Below are 20,514 nucleotides of genomic sequence, written 5' to 3'. Positions count from 1 at the left end.
TTCTCATATCTTTCCCCTTCTTTCAGCTCATAGATTCTCCACAACTCTAACCCTTCTTTCATCCTCTCCCACTTGGCCTGTTGAAATAGGATCCTAGTTATTCTCCCTCTCCACTATTCCCTCCCCAATCCATTTTCCACACAGGTACTAAAATGATATTCTGAAGCACAGATCTGACTTCTTACTGCATGCCTAATTAAGGGAATAACCTCTTCCTTGAAAAAAATTAGAAAAAAGACAATTTAGATATTATGGTGTAAGTTTTTGGCAATTATATCATTTTATGCTGTGATCTCGTCAGAGATCTAACTAGTCTGGGCCAGGAGAATTCTTGCTTAGGAAACATATATTTATTACAGAATATGGAATTATTGTTTTTTGCAAATGACACTTCTTCCTGGTTTATCACTAATGGCCAAGCATCACTATGGTAGTCAGCATAGAGAGCCTATATTGATAGCATACTGTCTTTGGAATATGTAATAAGTGAAAAAAAATCCAAAAAGTTTTTTTAATTATTATTAAGGATTTTGGAGCTTGTCAAGCATACTATTAAAGCAGTATCAGTTAACTGAACAAACCTGGTCAAATTTTAATTCAGGTAATTATCTCCAACCAAATAGTCTTTCTCCTTTTTTATTCTTAAGCTATTCTATCTCTTTTAACAAGCTATTTTGACCATTGGGCAACCCAGGAGAACAGTTATGAATCAGCAGCAAAGTTATTTATAAAGAATAAGAAAATACTGATGTACATGTGTATATATGTGACAAATGTAAACACAGACACACATGCATATTATAGAAAATCGTTTACATGTTTATTGGACTTGCAAATAGCCTTTTTTAATATTCTAACAAATATTTTTCTTATCTATCCCTCATCCTTAAGTCCAGGGTCTTGTTTTTTGGGTTGCCTTTTTTTTTTTTTTTTTACTACATATCACATGTATCTAACTTATAGCATTAATTGCCCTATGTCATTTGTTAAATGATTAATAATAAATTTAGTAATTCAAAAATTGTTTCTATTTGACTTTAGTGTTGTTATATCTCTGTCTAGAGTCAGTGTGGGGAAGTAGATAGAAAGCTAGTCTTGAAACCAAGGTTCAGGGCCTTGCCTCTGACACAAGTGGGTTGTAGGATTCTGGGAGTCATTTAACTCTCAGTGTTCTTTAAACTCTCTAAGACATTATGTTGCAGAGAAGATGCTGACCTGAATTAGAAGAAGGATTTTTCTCCCTCAGGAGTTCTCCATACCCACAAAATCACAAATCCAGGCCCTATTCCTGTATGAATATAGATTTGTCCCATATTGTTATCTGTTGTAGGAATTTACACTTTAGAAGTAATGTCATCATATTGTAAAGACAAAGAAGGAATAAGGTAGTACAGCTTTCCTCAGGGGCCCCTTGCTTAGAATTCTTTTTGTTCCCTACTATGTGCTAAAATAGACAGTATCATTTCATAAATGAATAAAAAGCAACAACATGAACTGAACTGTTTAATTCACCCTTCATTTTGTTGGTAGAGTTACGGTAGAGTTCCATGTTTTGGCTTTAAAGACCTTCAGTTGGGCCTTCATGCTGCATGAAGGAATAAAAATAAAGAGATCTCAAATTTTGTGAGCATAGAATTTTGTTACCTATCCTATTTAGTCATATTAGGAAGAAATTCAAAACTAATTTGTCTACCTGTAGATAATTGAGAATTGATTTGCATTTTTCCAGGTTGCTTAGTGTTAAGAGAGAGGCATGAAAGTGAATAGTTACTGCAAATGCCTGACTTAACATTCTCCCTTGGAATATTTTTCATACCAGATAGGATCTATACCATTGTATAGGAATCATTTAAGTGTGCTTACTTGAATTCATGTGAAATAAGGAGTAAGTAAATTAGCAATCCAAATTCAGTACAAATCTTGAAGCAATAGTGCATCAAGTATATAATACAATAGTGAAAAGAGAAAGACAGAGGACAACAAATCCAAGTAACTATTTACATTTTAAAATAAATATTTATTGATATCTTTTTTTAGTCACCTAAATTTCTCTCTATCCCTTTTCTTCCTTCAAGAGAATCATTCCGTATAACAAAGGATTTTAAGAAAAAGAAAGATTAAAAAAATTTTAATCTGATCAGTACATCCAAAAAAAATCTGACATGTTATGTTCCATACCTTTTGATCTCCCCACCTCTGCCAAGAAATTAGGAGGTGGTTTCTTATTTTTCTTCTTTGGGACCTAGTCTGTTTTTTGTAACTTTGTGGCATTCATTATCCATTACTAATATAGTAGTTCTTTCTATTTACATTGTTATCGTTGTGTATATTTTTTCTTAGCTCTTCTTACTTCATTTGGCATCAATTCATGTAAATCTTTCCAAATTTCACTATAGTCATCCTATTTGTCATTTCTTATAGCACATTAATATTCCATTACATTCATGTGCCACAATTTATTTAGCTATTCACCAATTAACAGGCATCTACTTTGCTTCTAGTTCTTTGCTACCACAAAAAACATTGTCATAAATATTTTGGTGTATATGTCCAAACATTTCAGATTTTAAAAATCCCTTAGAGAATCCCAAAAAGGCAACAAGTCTATAGAGAGTTGGTCTTGAAGTCAATAAAACTTGGGTTCAAGTATACCTGACATTGGCTACTAATTCTGTAACCTTGGTCAAGTAATTTAGTACTCTAGACCAGTGATGGGCAAACGAGGGCCCTTGGGCCAGATTGTGGGGGGTAGGGGGAACTGAAATGTTCTATTCAGCCACTCAACATTATTCCTAATCTGACAAATACAATGAGTAGGATACAATACAATGAAACTTTGTAAGAGTTGCCTTAGAAACAGACTGACAGATGAACATTTCCTTTCCTTTGGCCCCCTCTTTAAAAAGTTTGCCCATCACTGCCCTAGACCAAATCTATGTTGCAAAAATGGGCCCATCCTCATTGATAGAAGAAGCTCTTCACCAGGAAATTTTAATATTAAATCAATCAATATGAATTTAATAAGTTTCTATTATGTGGTAAGTACTGTGCTAGGCCCTGAGGATATAGAGACCAAGTAGAAACAGTCTCTGCCCTAAAGGAATTTGCATTATAAAAGGGGAAATAACAACTACATGTAAATAAATACAGGAGGAGGAAATTTGCTGGGAGGTGATGGTGGATAAGGCCAATTAGGAAAGACTTTATGGAAAAGTTGGTACATATGCTAAACTTTGGCTTCTAAGAGATGGAAGTGAATAGTATATCTGGCATGAAGTAGGAGATAGAATGTCATGTATGAAGAGCCAGCAAGAGACCGATTTGGTTGGACTCCATTATGTATAGAAGGGAATGTTGTGCATTAAGTTTAGAAAGGCAAGCTGAGACCAGGTTATGAAGGGTTTTAAGTATCACACAGAGGACTTTATAGTTGCTCTCCGAGATCATATATATTCTGTTGAGTAGGTAAGTGACATCAGATATGCATATTAGGAAAATCAGTTTGGCAGTTCAGGGAAGAATAGATGGGGAAAAGGAGGGCCTTGAGACCGGGAGACCAATTAAGAAGCTATTGAAATAGTTTAAATGAGAGCTGATGAAAGCTTGAATTAGAGTTGTAGTTCTATGAGTTGAGATAAGGGCATGGAAGCCAGAAATGTTATAGGAATAAGAACAAGATTAGGAAGGTGAATGAAAGTAAATGGGTCTATAATGACATAGATATGAACTCATGTGCCTAGAAGGATTGTGGCGCTCTTCTGCAGAAAGAGAAATTCAGAGAAAAAAAATGAGTTCAATTTTTGAACTTGTTGAATTTGATATGTGCACAGGATAGCCAGAGCTCTTAGAAGGCAGAGACCATTGTTGTTGCTCTCCTTTAAATTCCCAGTGTTTAACTGCCTTCAAAATATCAAGTAGTCTATTAATGATGTGGAACTAAAGCTCTGGAGAGGATTAGAAATATAGACTGAGAGGAATCAGCATAAGGGTAATAAGTAAACTCATGTGAAATGATGAGGACAGAAAGGAAGAAGGCCCAAGATACTTTTGGGTATAGTCAGGGAACATTTTATGAATAACGATCCAGAGAAAGAAACTGAGTATGTGAACTCCCTTCTTGTTGGCAGCCTGTAGTATTTTTTTTCTTTGACCTGAAAGCTCTACAGATTTTATATAGAATGTTCCTGGAATTTTTCATTTTGAAATTTTTTTGTATTTTCATATTGCCCCCTCATTCTAAGAGTTCTGGGCAGTTTTATAATTTCCAGAAATATGGTATCCAGACTTTTCTGTAATTATAATTTTCAGAAAGTCTGATAGTTATTAAATTGTTTCTCCTTAGCCTGTTTTCCAAGTTAACTTTTAAAAAATATTATGTTGCTTAGATTTTTTCTTTTTTTTTTAGTTTAGTTTTGCTATCTCTTGTCTTCTTATTGAGTTGTTTTCTTCCTGTCCCATTATAATTTCTAAGCATTCAGTTCTTCAGTGAGCTTTTCTATTCTTTGTTGTAACAGCTATCATTTCCCCTTGCCTTTCTTTCCTCCCTAGCTTTTCCATTCTGAATCTCTTGTTTAAATTCCTGCAGGTAGTTCTGTAATCCCTATAGTCAGGACATTTTCTTTTCTCTGAGACTTTACCTGCTCTTGTGAAGTTGTTATTGTCTTTGGGTTTCACCTCTTGACTATCTTTCACACCAAAATACTTCTTCATAGTGGTTGGAGGTTTCCTTGGTTTGCTCATGAGAAGCTTTCTTTTTTGGCTAAGCTAAGAATTTTGTGCACAGGTCCTGAGTGTTCTAGACTATATCAACCCTTTTTACAGGATTGCAGGACTCTGGTTAGAGGCTCCCCCTTGTCACAGATCTCTCTGCTGTAGGTCTACCCTAGGTCCTTCCCCCTGATGCGAGGCTCAGGGATACTCTTGTGCAGGGATTTCAGATTTCAGGGACTGTTCTGGCCAGATTTTGCCTTCCTTCCACAGTTTGGTCTGGGCCTATGGTGCTCCATTGGACCATGAAAGCCTTGTGGCTGCTCTCCCTGATAGACTTAAGTTCTTTCTTAGAGTACTTTGTAATATCAACTTATAGAATGCCTCAAGACTGTTCCCTCCAGAGCAGAGTTCACCTCTCAATCATGGATTTGAAGAAATATGATACCCTTTCCCGGCTGGGCAGCACGTACCATACTGGGCCTACCCAGAGTACCCCAAAAGTTGCTCTAATGCAGCCACTCTAAAAGAAGATTCAGACTGGGCTAAGATGGGCTTAGGTGCTGATGAGTTCATACAAAAATTCTGGAACTACTCTGAAGCTTCTTAGGGTCACAGTGTGCTCTACCTTGTATATCTGGCTATCTACTGGTATAGTTTGTCTTTCAGAGATCCTCTTTAGGCCTCAGGGGTTCCCTTTGTGGAAGCCTAGATTTGGGTTGGGAAATTTAAACATGATTCACGTGTTGTTGTGCAACTCAACTCCCCAGAATGTTTTCAGAGTATCTAGGATCCAATATCCCCCTAGGACTGCTTTTGCTACATCCCAAAAGTTTTAGTATTTAGTATCCTTATCATTTGCTTTGTCATCAAGAATTTTTGTTTCTATGGTTTATTCTTTGACTCACAAATTTAATATTTAATTTTTAATCCTATCTTCAAAGGCCCTACCTTGAATATATTTTTATTGGGTGTGGTCAGTTAAATATAGATTTGACATTTCTACTTTTTGTGCATTTTAAGTTTTTATGTCTTTATACATGATCAGTTTTTGTAAATGTGCTGTACAGCAATGTGGAATATCCCCTTTTATTCCCATTCTATAACCACTAGAGAATTTATTATATCTAACTTTTCTAAAACTTTTACTCAGGACCTTAACTTCTTTCTTATTTATTTATTTACTAGATTTATCAGTCTAAAGAGGTCCATTCAAATCTTGAACTAATGCATTATCTCCCTTTTCTGTAAATCAGTTATTTTTCTTCAATAAATTAGATGCCTTATATTTTATATCAGTGATATTTCACTATATGTGATGTATTTAAACATAATGTTGTTTCCCAATTTATCTCAGTTATGTATAATTTTCCTATTCTTTGTCTCAGATCATGATTATTGCTCTTGCTTTTTTAGTTCACCTAAAGTATTAAATATTCTCCCCCTTCTTCTTTCTTTTAACTCTGCTTAATTCAAGTAGTTTCTTATAAACAACATATTAATAGATTCTGCCTTCTAATCCACTTTCCCTATCTGATCTCATTTTATAGATGATTTCATTTCTTTAACATTTTTGTTTATGATTGTTAATTAATTGTGTATCTCCCTCCATCTTAATCTTGTACTTTTTCATCTCTTCCTTTTTCCCATCCTCCTTTTTTATAAGGAATTTAATGAAAGAAGAATATGTTCAACACTAGTCATCTGTAATTGAAACAGTCTACTGCCCTTTTTTCTTTTCTTCTCCTAGACTCTGATCAACAATATTTACTCTTTTTTTTCCTTTCCTTTTAATTCCCCCTTTTTGGGTCAGATGACCAAACAAGATGGAGGACTAGACATTTTCTGTGAACTTCATGACCTCTCATATATATCCATAATAGAAATAATGCACAAAAGATAAAACAATTTCAACTGATTCCATAGTCTGTGACACCAAGAACTCCTACTGAGATTAAAAAAAAAAACCTGATGAATTATCGTCAGAGAATGCTAATCCTTAACACCTAAAACACTCATTAACCTCTCCCCCACCACTCACCATGCTTGGGTAGGCTACACAAATTTACCCATAGGCTTGCAATAGAATTTAACTCTACCCCTATCCTCCTCTCAGTGCTTCAAATAACCAAAAGGCAAAAAGAAGCTTGCTACTGGGATAGCAGTGAGGAAGGTGCTCTTTGCTATATAATAAAGCTCAGCAAGAGAACTGAGAGGGAGAAACAGAGGAAACTGGAGTAAGATACCACTATGTAAGACTGTGTTACGTTCTACTAAGCCTTAGGGAAACAGCCCAAATCCAGCTGAGTCAAATTCTATCCCCTAGAAAGTCACTTTCAAGCAGAGTTTGAGACTAGAGAAAAATGTATTATCCAGAGCAGGAGAGACTGAGACTACTTTGATGTCTAGCCTCCAGGGAAATCATCCTCAAAGGGGAAGGAGTCAGAAGGTGAGTAATAGGAGAATTTAATGAAAAAAAGACTGGAATTACCAAAACCTTCAAGAAGAAGAAAACTCAGACTAAACATAAACAGATAAACCAACTGGAAGATACTGATAGCAAAAGAACATATAAAATGTAGATAGCTAAAGAGTCCACAAATCTATGAATAACTATTGCAGAAAAAAACCAAAAGTGAATAAATACTTGATGAGGTCAGGTTCCCAACAAAGAATGGAATCATAGCATAATTCTTTCAAAAGACTTAAAAAAGAAATAAGAATTGTGAAAGAATTATGGCCTGCATGACAGAAATAATTGACATAATAGAAAACATCAAATCCATAGTGCTATATCTCACCAAATAAACAACAGGGGGAAAAAAACATTTGCAAATGTATCTACACAGAAATGAAGAAGAGAATCTGGAAGAAAAGAAACAAAAAGCAATAACATGATTTCCACATAAGCAAAACTTATATTGATCTTGAAGAGAGGATGCAAAGGGACTTCAGATTATAGCTCCCCTAGAAAAACATGACAAATCAAAGCAACCCTTAAATCCTTCCTTCACAATCAACTCTCCAGCATTAGGGTTTATTTTGCTTATGACAAATTCTATCCAGATTCTCTTTTTCCTCATAACCTCCACTCCCCTTCTTCCTATCTATTTCCTTAGTGAGTTTCATGTATTTTTAAACCAAATTCTATGTGTGAGTTCAGATGAAAGTGAGATTCTTGTGACAGATTCCCCATGTTTACATAGTTATCTTCTTGAATACCCTGATTCTTTGAAATGGGAAGTTTTATCCCCTTCCTTTATGTACTCCTTTTCTCATCTCTTATATTTCTACTTTAAAAATCATTAAAATAGAACAAAACCATCCTGACAACCTCTGTCTTATTTTACCTACTTCTGTGACACTTGAAGATATTAAAAATCTGAGGGAACATTTGCTTCTTCTTTCCATATTAAAATAAAATACTTCATCATATTTGTGGTTGTTTAAGTTGTTTTCAACTGTGTCCCCTTTTGGGGGTTTTCTTGGCAAAGACACTGGAGTGGTTTGCCATTTTCTTCTCCAGCTTATTTTATAGATGAGGAAACTGAGTCAAATAGGGTTAAATGATTTGCCCAGAGTCACAGCCAGATGTGACTGAGGCTGGACTTGAACTCATGTCTTCCTGACTCTAGACCTGGCTCTCTATCCACTGTGCTACCAAGCTGCCCTTTCATTATGTAATCCTTTACAATTTCCCGAATATATTAACTTTTTTAGGTTTCTCTTTAGTCTTGTGTTTTTATTTTAAATTAGATATTTAATACAATATTAGAAATACAAGCTTAGTTATAAGACAAGGAAAAAATTGAGAGAATAAGCACTAACAAAGAGAAAACAAAATTATCACTCTTTGCAGATGATATAATGGTTTATTTAGAGAAACCTAGAACCTCAACCAAAAAATTAATTGAAACAATAATTTCAAAATAATATATTCACAGTTGCAGGACATAAAATAAACCCACATAAATATTTCTGTACATTACCAGCAAAACCCGGCAGGAAGAAATAGAGAAATTCTATTTAAAATAACTATAAGAAATGTATAAAATACTTGGGAATCTACTTACCAGACACTTTAGGAAAAAGGAACTATGTGAATACAATTACAAAACACTCTACAAAAATAGATAGACTGAGCCAACTGATAAAAATTAATGTATTTAATTACCTAAATTAATTTGTTTAATTGGTGACATACCAATCAGACCACCAAAAGATTACTTCATGGAGCTGGAAAAAAGAATAACAAAATTCATTTGGATGAACAAAAGGTCAAGAATATCAAGGGAAACAATAAATAAAATTGAGGAAAGGGCCTAAAAATACCAAATTTTAAACTTTTACAGAACAGTAATCTTCAAAATGATTTGGTGCTACAGTGCCCCTGGAAAGTAATTCTTGGGGAAATACAGCCAGGAAACTACTTCGTGTGCTACAACCATAGTTGTTGAAGACTTAGGAAAGAAAATTCTTGCCACTTAAATCTTTGTCCTTCCCAGTGGTTCAATATCAGAAATGTTACAAGATTTTATCTGCAAAAATGACATTAAAGAACAGTCATTACCATCTGCTTTGCTGCTGCAAGTTCTAAGCATCATAAGACCTTTCCATTGCTCTTGCAACTGAAACCTTCTATTTCTCTTGTCTTACTCATTAGAGTGTGAGTTCCTTGAGAACAGGGACAGCCTTACTTTTCTATTTCTAACAGGGATAGCCTTACTTTTCTATTTCTAAAGATAGTTCTTAGTGTAGTGCTTTATACCTAATAAGTGCTTAATAATTTTCTTTCATTCATAGACCAACATCTTTCAAAGCATTCCAAGTTAAGCTCCAAATTGATGCATGACTTAGATATAGTGAATAGTATAAAATTAGAAGAGCTAGGAAGAAATTAGTTATCAGATTTATGAACAGGGGAAGTTCATAACCAAAGAATAGAGAGGATCACAAAAGATAAAATGGACAATTTTGATTAAATGAATAAAAATTTGTTTGCAAACAAAACCAGTCTATAATTTAAAGGGGAGCAGGTAACTATTGAATAAAAACCTTTACATCATACAGTTCTCATTTCCATTATGTATTTGAAACAGATTCAATTTTAAAAGAATAAATTCTATTCCATAATTGACCAAAGGATATGATTAAAGAAGAGCTGTTCAATAATTGGTGAAAGGATATGATCAGAGAGTTTTCAGCGGAAGAAATCCAAACTATCAATAGCCATATCAAAAAAAGTTCCAAATCACTAATAATTAGAGAAACACAAATTAAAAGAACTCAGGCTTTACTTTACCACTCATCCATATTGGTAGATTAGATTTGAATTCAGTCTTACTTAACTCCTGGCCCAGCCTTCTAGCTAATGTGCCACTAGCTATCTCTATAGGAGCTTAGACATCAGAAAGCTGTTGTAAAGTCCAGTCCCCTTATTTAACGAGTGAAGAAACTGTAGCAAGGAGAGCTCAAGTACCTTAACAAGGTCACAGCCCTTAAGTGTTTGAGGCATGATTTGTAGGGTGACTGCTTGGCCCTAGAACCTATGCTCTCTCCAACTGTGCCAGTTTGTTCCTGAACATGCAGGACTCAAACTCAAAACTTTGGGCTACCTTTCCTTCAACCTGTCAGACTGAGTTGGCTTCTTTAACTAGACTGGTTGCAATAAAATAGTTTTTTCCTTAAGTTCACAGAAATTTTCAGTGATCATGTGTTATAATCACCTGCAATATTTTAAGAAACAACTATGCCAGATGATTGAGCACTTGAATCATTCTAGCTATCATTATTATTATTATTATTATTCCAGTATTCACTGGAAAGTCTATAATTTTCATTTGAGCAAATTTTGCATTTTTAAAAAAAAGCACTTTCATTAAATGACTGCCCGGTCATTTCACAATTCAAAGCTATATGACTGGGTTTATTTTCCTGAATAAGTCTTGTTTAAGATACCTACTGTCAAAAATACTACTGGGAGGGGGCAGCTGGGTAGCTCAGTGGATTGAGAGCCAGGCCTAGAGACAGGAGGTCCTAGGTTCAAATCCAGCCTCAGACACCTCCCAGCTGTGTGACCCTGGGTAAGTCACTTGACCCCCATTGCCTACCCTTACCAATCTTCCACCTATAAGTCAATACACAGAAATTAAGGGTTTTAAAAAAAAAAGTCAAAAAAAAATACTACTGGGTAGTTTAAGGACATGTATTCATGTATGCACACACAGTATTGACAGTTATTCCTAACTACTTACATGTACATATCTGTGTTTATATGTTAGTGCTCCCCTATCTGAGGATCTAGGTTAATAATGATTATGAAAATGAGCATCAGGCTTTGTTAGTAGATTTGTTTCAAATATTTTATGAGGTACCAACTAGGAAATAGGGGGAATAATAGTCTGAACTGCCAATAGTATAGATATAATATTGTATTGATTTATGTCTATGGAATAAGCCTAAACTTACTGATATTAATTTTTATCAGTCAAAAGATCTATTGAAAGATTTAGCAAAAGCTACACGTGGTGACCATATATCCCATGAAGTAACATTTCTTGTAACTTTTAATAGTATTCTGCTCATTCCTTTCTTTTTCTTCAAAGAATAAGCCATCCTTTCATTCAGCTATATAACTTCTTGCTTCCTCCTGGTTTCCTTTATGTGTAATATTGGTAATATTCAGCTTCTCTAGCAGAATCTTTACTTCTTAGTCATTTGACAAAGTTTCCTTATTGAGAGTACCTATAGTCTAAAACAGCAATGGGCAACCTTTTGAGCTTGGTGTGTCAAAATTCACCAAAAAACTGAGCATAACTCAGGTGGTGTGTTGCTTCAAGAAAAAAACCATAATTTTGCAATATTTATAGTTTAAATATCAAAAATGGATAATTGTAATATATAACTATTTAATAAACCAAAACAGGTAAATTAATACAGGTAGAATTGTCATCTATAGTGCACAGAGTATCTACACTACACTACAGCAGATGTTTCATCCTTGGCATGCGGCCCCGTACTTTTCTGTATGCGGCCGCATGCGGCCATGTGTCATCAAAAATGGCTATGCTTGTCAGTGTTGACACACATGTCATAGGTTTGCCATCACCAGTCTAAAATGTTTTTAGTTTTGGTTTTTCTTAAAATCATTATTTGATGGGACATACAGTCATCACTTATCAGAGTCCTAATGTAAAAATTTTGCAAAAGCCCCATAACTATTCCTAGAAGATTAAAACCTAAAGAAAGATAAAAAGGAAGAAAAGAAGGAAATTCAAATAAGAGCAGTAGAGGAAAATTGGGAAAAGAAATAACAGCCATGCACGAAAATAATGAAAAGAGAATTAACAGCTTAGTAAAGGAGGCTCAAAAAATACCAAAGAAAATAATTGACCCTCATTTGCATGTCTAGAAAAGGAAATAATAATGTTTGCAATATCTATATCTCAGGCTGTTATTCAGAAAAGTATGTTGTAAAACTTTAAACACTAGTTCTACTATTAGAGATTTTTCTATATGGGAATGATTTTTTAAGTAAAGGGATTTATAAGTTTATGGGTAAAATTCAAATGAAAATTTAGATAAGAGATAGGGAGATAAATTGCTTTTATCTAATTTGTTATTTAGATCATATGACTTAAAAGTTGAATATGAAGATTATTGCTGAATAATACACTTATTTGGGTTTCCCTGGAAATGCATAGAAATTAGAAGAGCAATGTCAAATACAGTCTAGAAACAATGAAAGATTAAGAATCTGACCTCCTAAACTTGAGGATATTGTCAAACTATGAGTTTTCCATATTTGACAACCAAGGATTTTTATATGGATTAGGTAAGCTCAGTGACATAATTTGTTTTTGGTATAAATTTGTAACATTTAACAAATCCACATTTCATTTTGAAAATACTATCTTTTGGATGCTAATTTAATCCAAACTAGTAAAATGCCTGAGTTAGTAGTTTTGTTTTGTTCTTATACTTATTTTTTGTAAGGGAGGGGGTTATTCTTTACTTTAAACTATATATTCAACTTTTCTACCACATTTTCTAAATAAAGTTTTCAGGGTTATAAATTATCCTTAAAACAACTACTACCACATCTACTGTTAACCTCGTGATATTTCAAGAACATGGGAATGTTGATTTGTGAGACATAGTAAAAACTCTATGTCATGTGAAAAGAAACAGACCCAGAGACCAAAGATAACAGTGCTATGTCGCTTGCCACTGGCCAGTAAAGATTTTCTATCTTATTAGATTATGCCCCTGTTTGGTCAGAAAAGCTAAGAAGAGGGATAAAAGAATAATACATTAAAGGCATTAGTTAAAACGTGCTGAAGGGAAGGAAAGCACTCAGTACAAAACATTCAGAATGGTCTGGTAGTGCAAATTCAGCATGCCACCAGCCAAGCATAGGCTTCATTTCCCATCTATGGCTGTCAGTGCATGGGCAACAAAACAGTTGACCTCAACATTCACTGCTGCAAGTGTACTGCCAACACTGGGAATTCCAGACATCCTTTAAGATAAGATAGGCATATGTAGTAAGAAGGCAGAGACAGAAGCTCATTTAGTTTTTCTCCTTGTCCTTTTTTTTTTTAGAAGCAATGCAAGTGCCCTTTCAAGATGACAAGTTATGTAAATAGATCCTAGTCAACTTTAAGGAAGCTAAATTCATTTTAAAATGTGACTATCCATTCTTCTGACCATTGTGAACTTTCCAAAACACTTTGTAACCTTTTGGAATAGAAATATTATACTATATTATTATCAATTGTCAGCACTATTTATTAAGCACTTATATGTGTGTGTGTGTGTGTATATATATGATATATATTAAAAGTAGAGTGTATCTATGTGTGTACCTCTGTCTGTATATACACGTCTGCCTTATGCATAATCACATTTTTTTAAACATGTAACAAGCTAAAAAATAATGTAACAATTAGAACTGCTCTCTTTTCCTCTTTACAGATATACATGTATATTTTATATATACATATACCTACAGATGTATATACACATATATATGTCTATATATGTACATATATAGAGCCACATATAAATTAATGATTTAGCATTCTTAGTTCTTATATTGAGATATTCATTCTATTTACTTCCTCATAAAGAAATGAGCTTTTGAAGACATATTCCAAGGGCTCTGTCCAAAGACTTGGGGAATCTTAAATTTAATTGCCTTGTTCTCCGTTTTTAAAAATCCTAGTTCAAAAAAGAAAAAACTACAAAAATATAATGAATGCAGTATGCCAACCACGAAAACTTCTTTCCAGTTGTTTTTGGCAATATTGTGAAAAAGGAAAAGAGCATAACAAGATACAAGCACCTGTAATGTCCTGAAAAACTTTTCCTAAACCAGTATATGTATATTATCTTTTGCCTAAATACAGAGGAATGTGCCCCTATTCTTTAAAATTAAGTAAGCAACAACATTGATCCTTATTAGGTAATAAACAAACCACATCAAAGATTTGTTTCCAAGATTGAGAACTGAAAAGTCTTTAGGGTAAAATATAGAGCAGTCAGTGCTTAATTACTATGTGACAAGCACATACTTAGTAATGGGGATACAAAGATGTTTTAAAAGATCAGATTATGTAGAGATACTTATAAAAAATATACACTATATATTCAAGAACCTTTCAGTTAAGTTGTATGTCACACTACAAAGAGTCAGATGATGACAAATAAGTTTTTGAATGCATGATCTTTAAAAATCCAAGTGCACATGCTTTTAACATCTTGAAATTGAATATTTTTGTCTTTTCAGCAAAATAGAAAAACAACAATAAAATCACCAGCCTAATCATAACTGACTTGCTCTACATAAATTCACCCTGGAAGACTGACTAAAATTTCCATCTTCTTTACATAATAATTAAAAGAGAAGTAGAAGGAATGTTTTAAGTTAAATAGATGCTTGATGCACCTGTTGAGGCTGACAATTTAACACCTTAGATCTGAGAATTTCTATAGCATGACATATTACAAGGATATGAGTTTATATATTTATTAGGTAGTAGTACCTCAGGCCTCAAACTTTAATATTATTGGAAGTCTGTGTTAGATACCCATGTAAATGCCAAAGAAGTATCTGTACTGTGATTGAATATAACATATATACATACATATATATACTTAAATATAAATAAGATGCAATTCAATAAACTTCAGCTGGTCTTTCCTATTCTTTACATACATCATTACTGACTTTCTTACCTTCATGTGAAATGTAAAAACAGTTGAGATGAACTTCATGCACCAAAGTACCTTTAAACTTCTCCTCTGTTTCTGCTGGAAGGTGATTAGGTAGTGACTGATATGCAGGAGTGGTTGACTTAAAAGCTTGAAACATTGTAAATTTCCAAATATCGTCCTATGTAAATGATTGTTTTGTTGAAATTTAAAAAAAAATTGAATCCTGTTTCAGAATTTTTCCGAATTTAAGTTTTAAAAACAGAAAACATGTCTGTTACGTCTTATTCTGTAAGTTTCTATGATCACATTCTTTATGTTTCTGTAAACATTTCCATTTCTGCTGTAAAAATTCTTCTTAAATAAAAAAGAATTTTTAATTCATTTTTCTAACTAAAAGAGACCTTTTCATTCTTGTCCTTTTACTTCTTTACTGTAGTGCCCACTGTCTGCCCAAGTCAGATCATTTTTATCCAAAAAAAAAAAAAAAACTTGGATTGAAGTACAAAATTATGGCCTGTGTCAGCTTGTCAGCTCCTCACCTTCTTGAAGCATGAGGTGCTCTGGTTTTTATACACTAACACCAGCTAGTTTGATATAATCTCTTTTGGGGAAGAGCAACAAATTTGTCTAGAGGTATGGAGGCCTTGGCAGAAAACTTCTTTTAAACTTTTAACATTAATGAAATTCACTACATTGGTCCTGGTGGAATTCTGCTTAAATCATGAAAATATTTTATTGAAAGAAACAGGAAGTAGGGGTGGAATGATCCTGAGGTATTTCACTTCATTATTACACTGTAATGTTTCACTGCCTAGCACTGGGCCAGTAGTTTGGGCTAGCATTTCCTGATACTAAACTTGACGTTCATATTAAACTTTACTCAGAAATAAAAGACTATTTCAAATGATCCCATTTTAATACTAAAACTATGTTGCTATTTAGCTATTTTGTGTAGCTAAATAGCCAGAAAATGTTTCCTGATATAGAGAAGTCTCCTCCATGTCTTAAAATAATTTCCAGGAAACATATTTTTTTCTCCTTCCCTTTTGACATTTTAAAGATGTTTTCCTAGCACTTTCCTTTCCCAAATCCTCATTTCAATTATGCTATGGTACTGACAATGTCAAATTGCCCTGCTAGTATATATTAACAGTTTTCTTGGCACCTTACCTTGCTGAGGACCTTGTTCCTCATGTCAAACGCCACAAATAGTAGTCTGAAACTTATAATTCAATTCAGTTCAACAAATATTTAAGTACTTTCCATGTGCAAGGCATTATTCTAAATCCAAGGGCTCTAAAGACAAATAGTACACAGATTTCATTCCTCTTTTGTTGTTCAATCATTTTTAGTTATGTCCAACTTTTTATGACCCCATTCAAGATCTTTTTGGTAAAGATACTGGAGTGCTTTGCTATTTCTTTCTCTAGCTCATTTTGAGATAAGAAACTGAGGAAGACCAGGTTAAGTGACTTAGTCAAGATCACAGAACTAGGAAGTGTCTGAGATCAGAGTTGAACTAAGGAACATGAGTCTTTCTCACTTCAGACCTGGCACTCTCTCCACTGTGACACCTAATTATCCCTATGCATGTATTAGCTCACAAACTAATGAGTAGAGGGAAGGGGCAAGGATGCAGACTTGTATTAAAGTAATTTATACAAGAGGAATGCACTTTAAACTAGGGTGGAGAAAACTGAGGAAGGCTTCATACTGGAAGCACTTCCTGATTCAGACATTGAAAGAAGGGAGGGGCTCAAAACAGATGGAGAAGAAAAGTTTGGAGTCCATGCTAGGCATGAGGGACAACATAGGAAAAAGGCCAAAGATAGGAAAGGAAAGAAGAGGAATTGGGGGGAAGGGAGAAGTAGAAAATATCCTAATTTTTCTGGAATAATATGTATAAGAAGTGGGAGAGAGTATGAAATACAGTGGAAAGATATATTATATAAACAGTCAATCAACATTTATTTGGTTGGACCTAGATTGTATTAGGCCTTTTGAAGGATAATGTGAGTAGTTTATATCTTATTCAGTAGATTTTGGGGAACCCTTGAAGAATTTTGATTAGAGAATTTATATAATATGATAGTACTAGGAAATATTTGGATGGCAAAATAAAGGATGGTTTGGTGAGGGAAGAAGTAACAGCAATTAGAGCCTCTTATATTATAGGTCAGAGATAATGAAGTCCTGAACTAGTGTGGTAGTAGTTGAGTAGAGAGGGATGACATGACATGAGATATATTGTTAAAATACAATTGGTAGGACTTGGGTATTTGATTGGATGGTAGGGGGATATTAAAAAAGAAAAAGTTAAAAAAGATGGAGATTATATGTCTGAGTAAGATAATATTGGACAGATCAGCAGAAATAGGGAAGTGAAATTCTGTAGGGAAGATAATCACTTTAATTTTGGACTTAGGATCAAGGATTTAGACTTGAAAGGGACCTCACAGGCATTAGGTCCAACTCCCTCATTTGACAGATGAGAAAATTGTAGTTCCAAAAGCTTAAGTGATGTGTTTAGAGCCCACAACTAGTAAGCCACTGAAGGATTTGAAATTAAGTCATTCTAACTCCCAAGTCTAGCACTCTACTGTACCACAAAGCCTCTGCATTTGAGACAAAGGCACAATATCCAGAGTAGGATCTGTAACAAGCTTTTGCAAATACATTGCTAGATCTCTAGGGAGACCTTTAGGGGTAGTCATAAAGATGTGGGAGTCATTTTTGGTAGAGATGATACTTGATGCTATGAGACAAGGGTAGAGAGATGACCAAAGGACCAAGAATAAGACCTTGAGGTGGGGAAATGGAGGAAGGGAAAGGACAAGAAACCAAAAAAGAGTTCAGAGAATTTAGAAGAGACCCAAGACCAAGATCCAAAGGAGTTGATATCAAGAGGGAGAGAATGGACCTTTGATTTAGATGGAGGCATAAAAGATCATTTGGAGTCTTGGCTTTCCAACATATACTTCAACAAAAATCTTAAAAGGCCTTATCTAGCACAGAACTGCACAAAAAAACAAATACAGAATTTTGCAAGATCCCTCCACTAGGGAAACCAATAAGAGACAAATTTAGTGAGGCTAATTAGCTAACATTTGCTAGCATTCTGACCAGAAGTGCTTGAAGGGCAACTGAAATCATCAGCTCTCCATTCTTAGCATGGTAAGAAATCCTTAGTATTCAGATAAGGAACCTCCATGGAGGTTAAAATCCGTGGGTTCAGGGATAGGAGCCAGTAACACTAGTACCCTTGAAGTTAGTAGCAGGTAAATAAATAAGTCTGCCTGTACTCTGACAAAAATTCCATTCTTATCTGAAACCTTTAGCATCTTGTTCCTAGGAGGCAAGAAGTCTGGAATATTCTATCAGGGAATTTCTAGGGGATGAGGGGATAGGTCAGAAACCCTCAGGGCTGAGACAGGCAACACTCTAAACCAGATGCCCACACTGAACCAGAAGTCCAAAACAACTTGATCTGAAACATATAAGGACTCTAATGACCAAAGCACTATGAAACTACTGGGGTTAGACAGAAGGAACAGAGGGTGAAGTCTAAGGAAGGAACAGAGTTAAACTTTCCTGAGAACAGACACATAAAGAGAGGTGGAAGTCAGCAGCAGAAGTATAGGAAGTTGAGGTCAGGAATAAGTAAGGCTTGACCATCCATCCAAGAGTTTGTGAGGGAGTAGAGGCTAGGCCTGATATGAAGTCTCAAATCAGCAACTGAAAATAAAGATAAGAATAAACAGAAGATGACCCAAAATAAAGTAGAGAACTATGATGGATCAGGAGATGCCCAAGAGATAAGCCAAAAGTTAATAATTCTATAACAACTGAAAGCAAAACCTCAGAGAAAAGAATGTTTTGGCCTCAAGTACTAAAAAAGTACCTGGAAGAAATTAAACAATAGATAAAAAATAAAATTATAAGTGAAATAAAAACTGGAGGAAAGAATTAGAACATATAGCTTAGAACAGACTATAGGGAAACTATGTGGTGTGGTAGATAGAATGCTGGGCCTAAAGTCAGGAAGACCTAGGTTCAAATCCAGCCTCAGACATTTATTAGCTGTGTAACTCTAAGAAAGTCACTTAACTTTTGTTTGCCTCAGTTTCCCCAACTGCAAAATGGGCATAATAATAGCTTCTACCTCTTGGTGTTGTGGTGAGGCTCATATGAGATAATAATTGTAAAGCATTTAGCACAGTGCCTGGTACTTAGTTGGCACTATATAAATGTCATGATAGATGAGGAAGATGGAAACCCTTGCCCAAGTAATAGATTCTTCCTAAAACCAGAATGGTGCAAAGAGAACCTTGGTGAATCCAAGACAATATTAAAATAAGGATGTGAAAGTAAGACTACACAAATGAGGATGGGGGTGATGGGTATTACTTAATCCTCACTTTAACCAGTCAAAAAAGGGTCTGTCACACACAAACACACAAAGAATTTGTTATAGGAGGGAACTGGGAAGGGGGGGAGGGGAGGATAAATTCAGGGAGAGATTAGTCATAAGCAAAACAAATGTTATTGAAGGTGTTAAAAAGAAAGAATAAAGATAATCAAAACCTGTGATAAGTTCAGATTTTGCTAGAGCAAAATTTTTTGTTATCAACTGAATTAAAAAAGAAACAGTGGTAGTAATCATGACATCAGATAAGGAAATGACAAAATAAATTTGATTAAAAGACATAAGCAGGCAAAGTATGTATGCACATAGCCAGTGTGGAAATTTTTTTTCTAAACAATGTATGTTTGTGCTAAGGGGTTTTATTTTTTCATTTTACTTTTAATTTCAGAGAAGGCAGTTTAGAGGAGTATTGGGAATAGGATTCTCATCACCACCCACCCCCTCAGAAAAGAAAAGAACAAAAGAAGGGCCAGAAAGAGTCACAGACGAGCACTACAGCTTCAGAATTATGTCAAAATATATTGTATACTTAAAAAAAAGAAAAGCAAACAGTACATAATATTCAGTTTCTAGTACAACCTTTTTCTTTTCCACAATATATGTGGGAATTCTCGTTTCATTTAGTGGGGTTTTTTATTTAGAATAAATTACAAATGAAATGAACTTACCCATAAAACAAATAAACAAAAATGATAGAATATACTAGAAAGCAGAATATAACAAGATTTTTTTTTCATTTTAAACTTAAAACACCTAAAAAGAGCCATTTCCATGGGCACAAACCCAAAAAGAAGATTCTGTACAAAAATGCAAAATCTTCTACTTCATACCACAAGCTTTTTATTTTTTAAAAAATTCTACATATTTTAAACTGCCCTGCTTGCCTGTGCTTCCTCCTGTTTTGTGCATTTAAAAAACTTTACACTATCCCTCTCAGTGGGGGTTGGGTAGAGAGGGAATCAGTAATCCCTTCAACTCATGCTTCCCAATGGACTGAAGGGGGCGGAACTTTGTAGCAAATAAACATAGTAAAGCAAAAAGAATCTACACAGTGGCCCTGGCCTAAAATGTTTGTCTTATTCCACTCTTGAATACATCACCGTGCAGCCAGGAAACATGTTATATCTGTCATCATAGCTCCTCTGGAAATGGGACTGATTTTT

At 34.5% G+C, this 20,514-nt stretch overlaps 2 protein-coding genes across 3 annotated transcripts in view; one reads left to right on the top strand and one right to left on the bottom strand.

Moving 5' to 3' along the window:
- CACNA1C (calcium voltage-gated channel subunit alpha1 C) overlaps window positions 1-15,082 on the bottom strand; it is a 1,013,247-nt gene extending 998,165 nt beyond the window's left edge. The window contains exon 1 of the mRNA XM_044679095.1: window positions 14,947-15,082. Within this exon, the coding sequence (XP_044535030.1) occupies window positions 14,947-15,082 (136 nt within the window). The remainder of the gene's footprint in view (window positions 1-14,946) is intronic.
- The window catches only part of DCP1B (decapping mRNA 1B), a 55,716-nt gene that overhangs the window by 598 nt on the left and 34,604 nt on the right, over window positions 1-20,514 (top strand). The gene's annotated exons all lie outside the window — the stretch shown is intronic.

The sequence above is a fragment of the Gracilinanus agilis genome, chromosome 5 (assembly GCF_016433145.1).
Source record: "Gracilinanus agilis isolate LMUSP501 chromosome 5, AgileGrace, whole genome shotgun sequence".
NCBI classification, from domain to species: Eukaryota; Metazoa; Chordata; class Mammalia; order Didelphimorphia; family Didelphidae; genus Gracilinanus; species Gracilinanus agilis.
The sequence above is the reverse complement of the archived record's forward strand: the minus strand, read 5'-3'. Positions and strand labels throughout refer to the sequence as shown.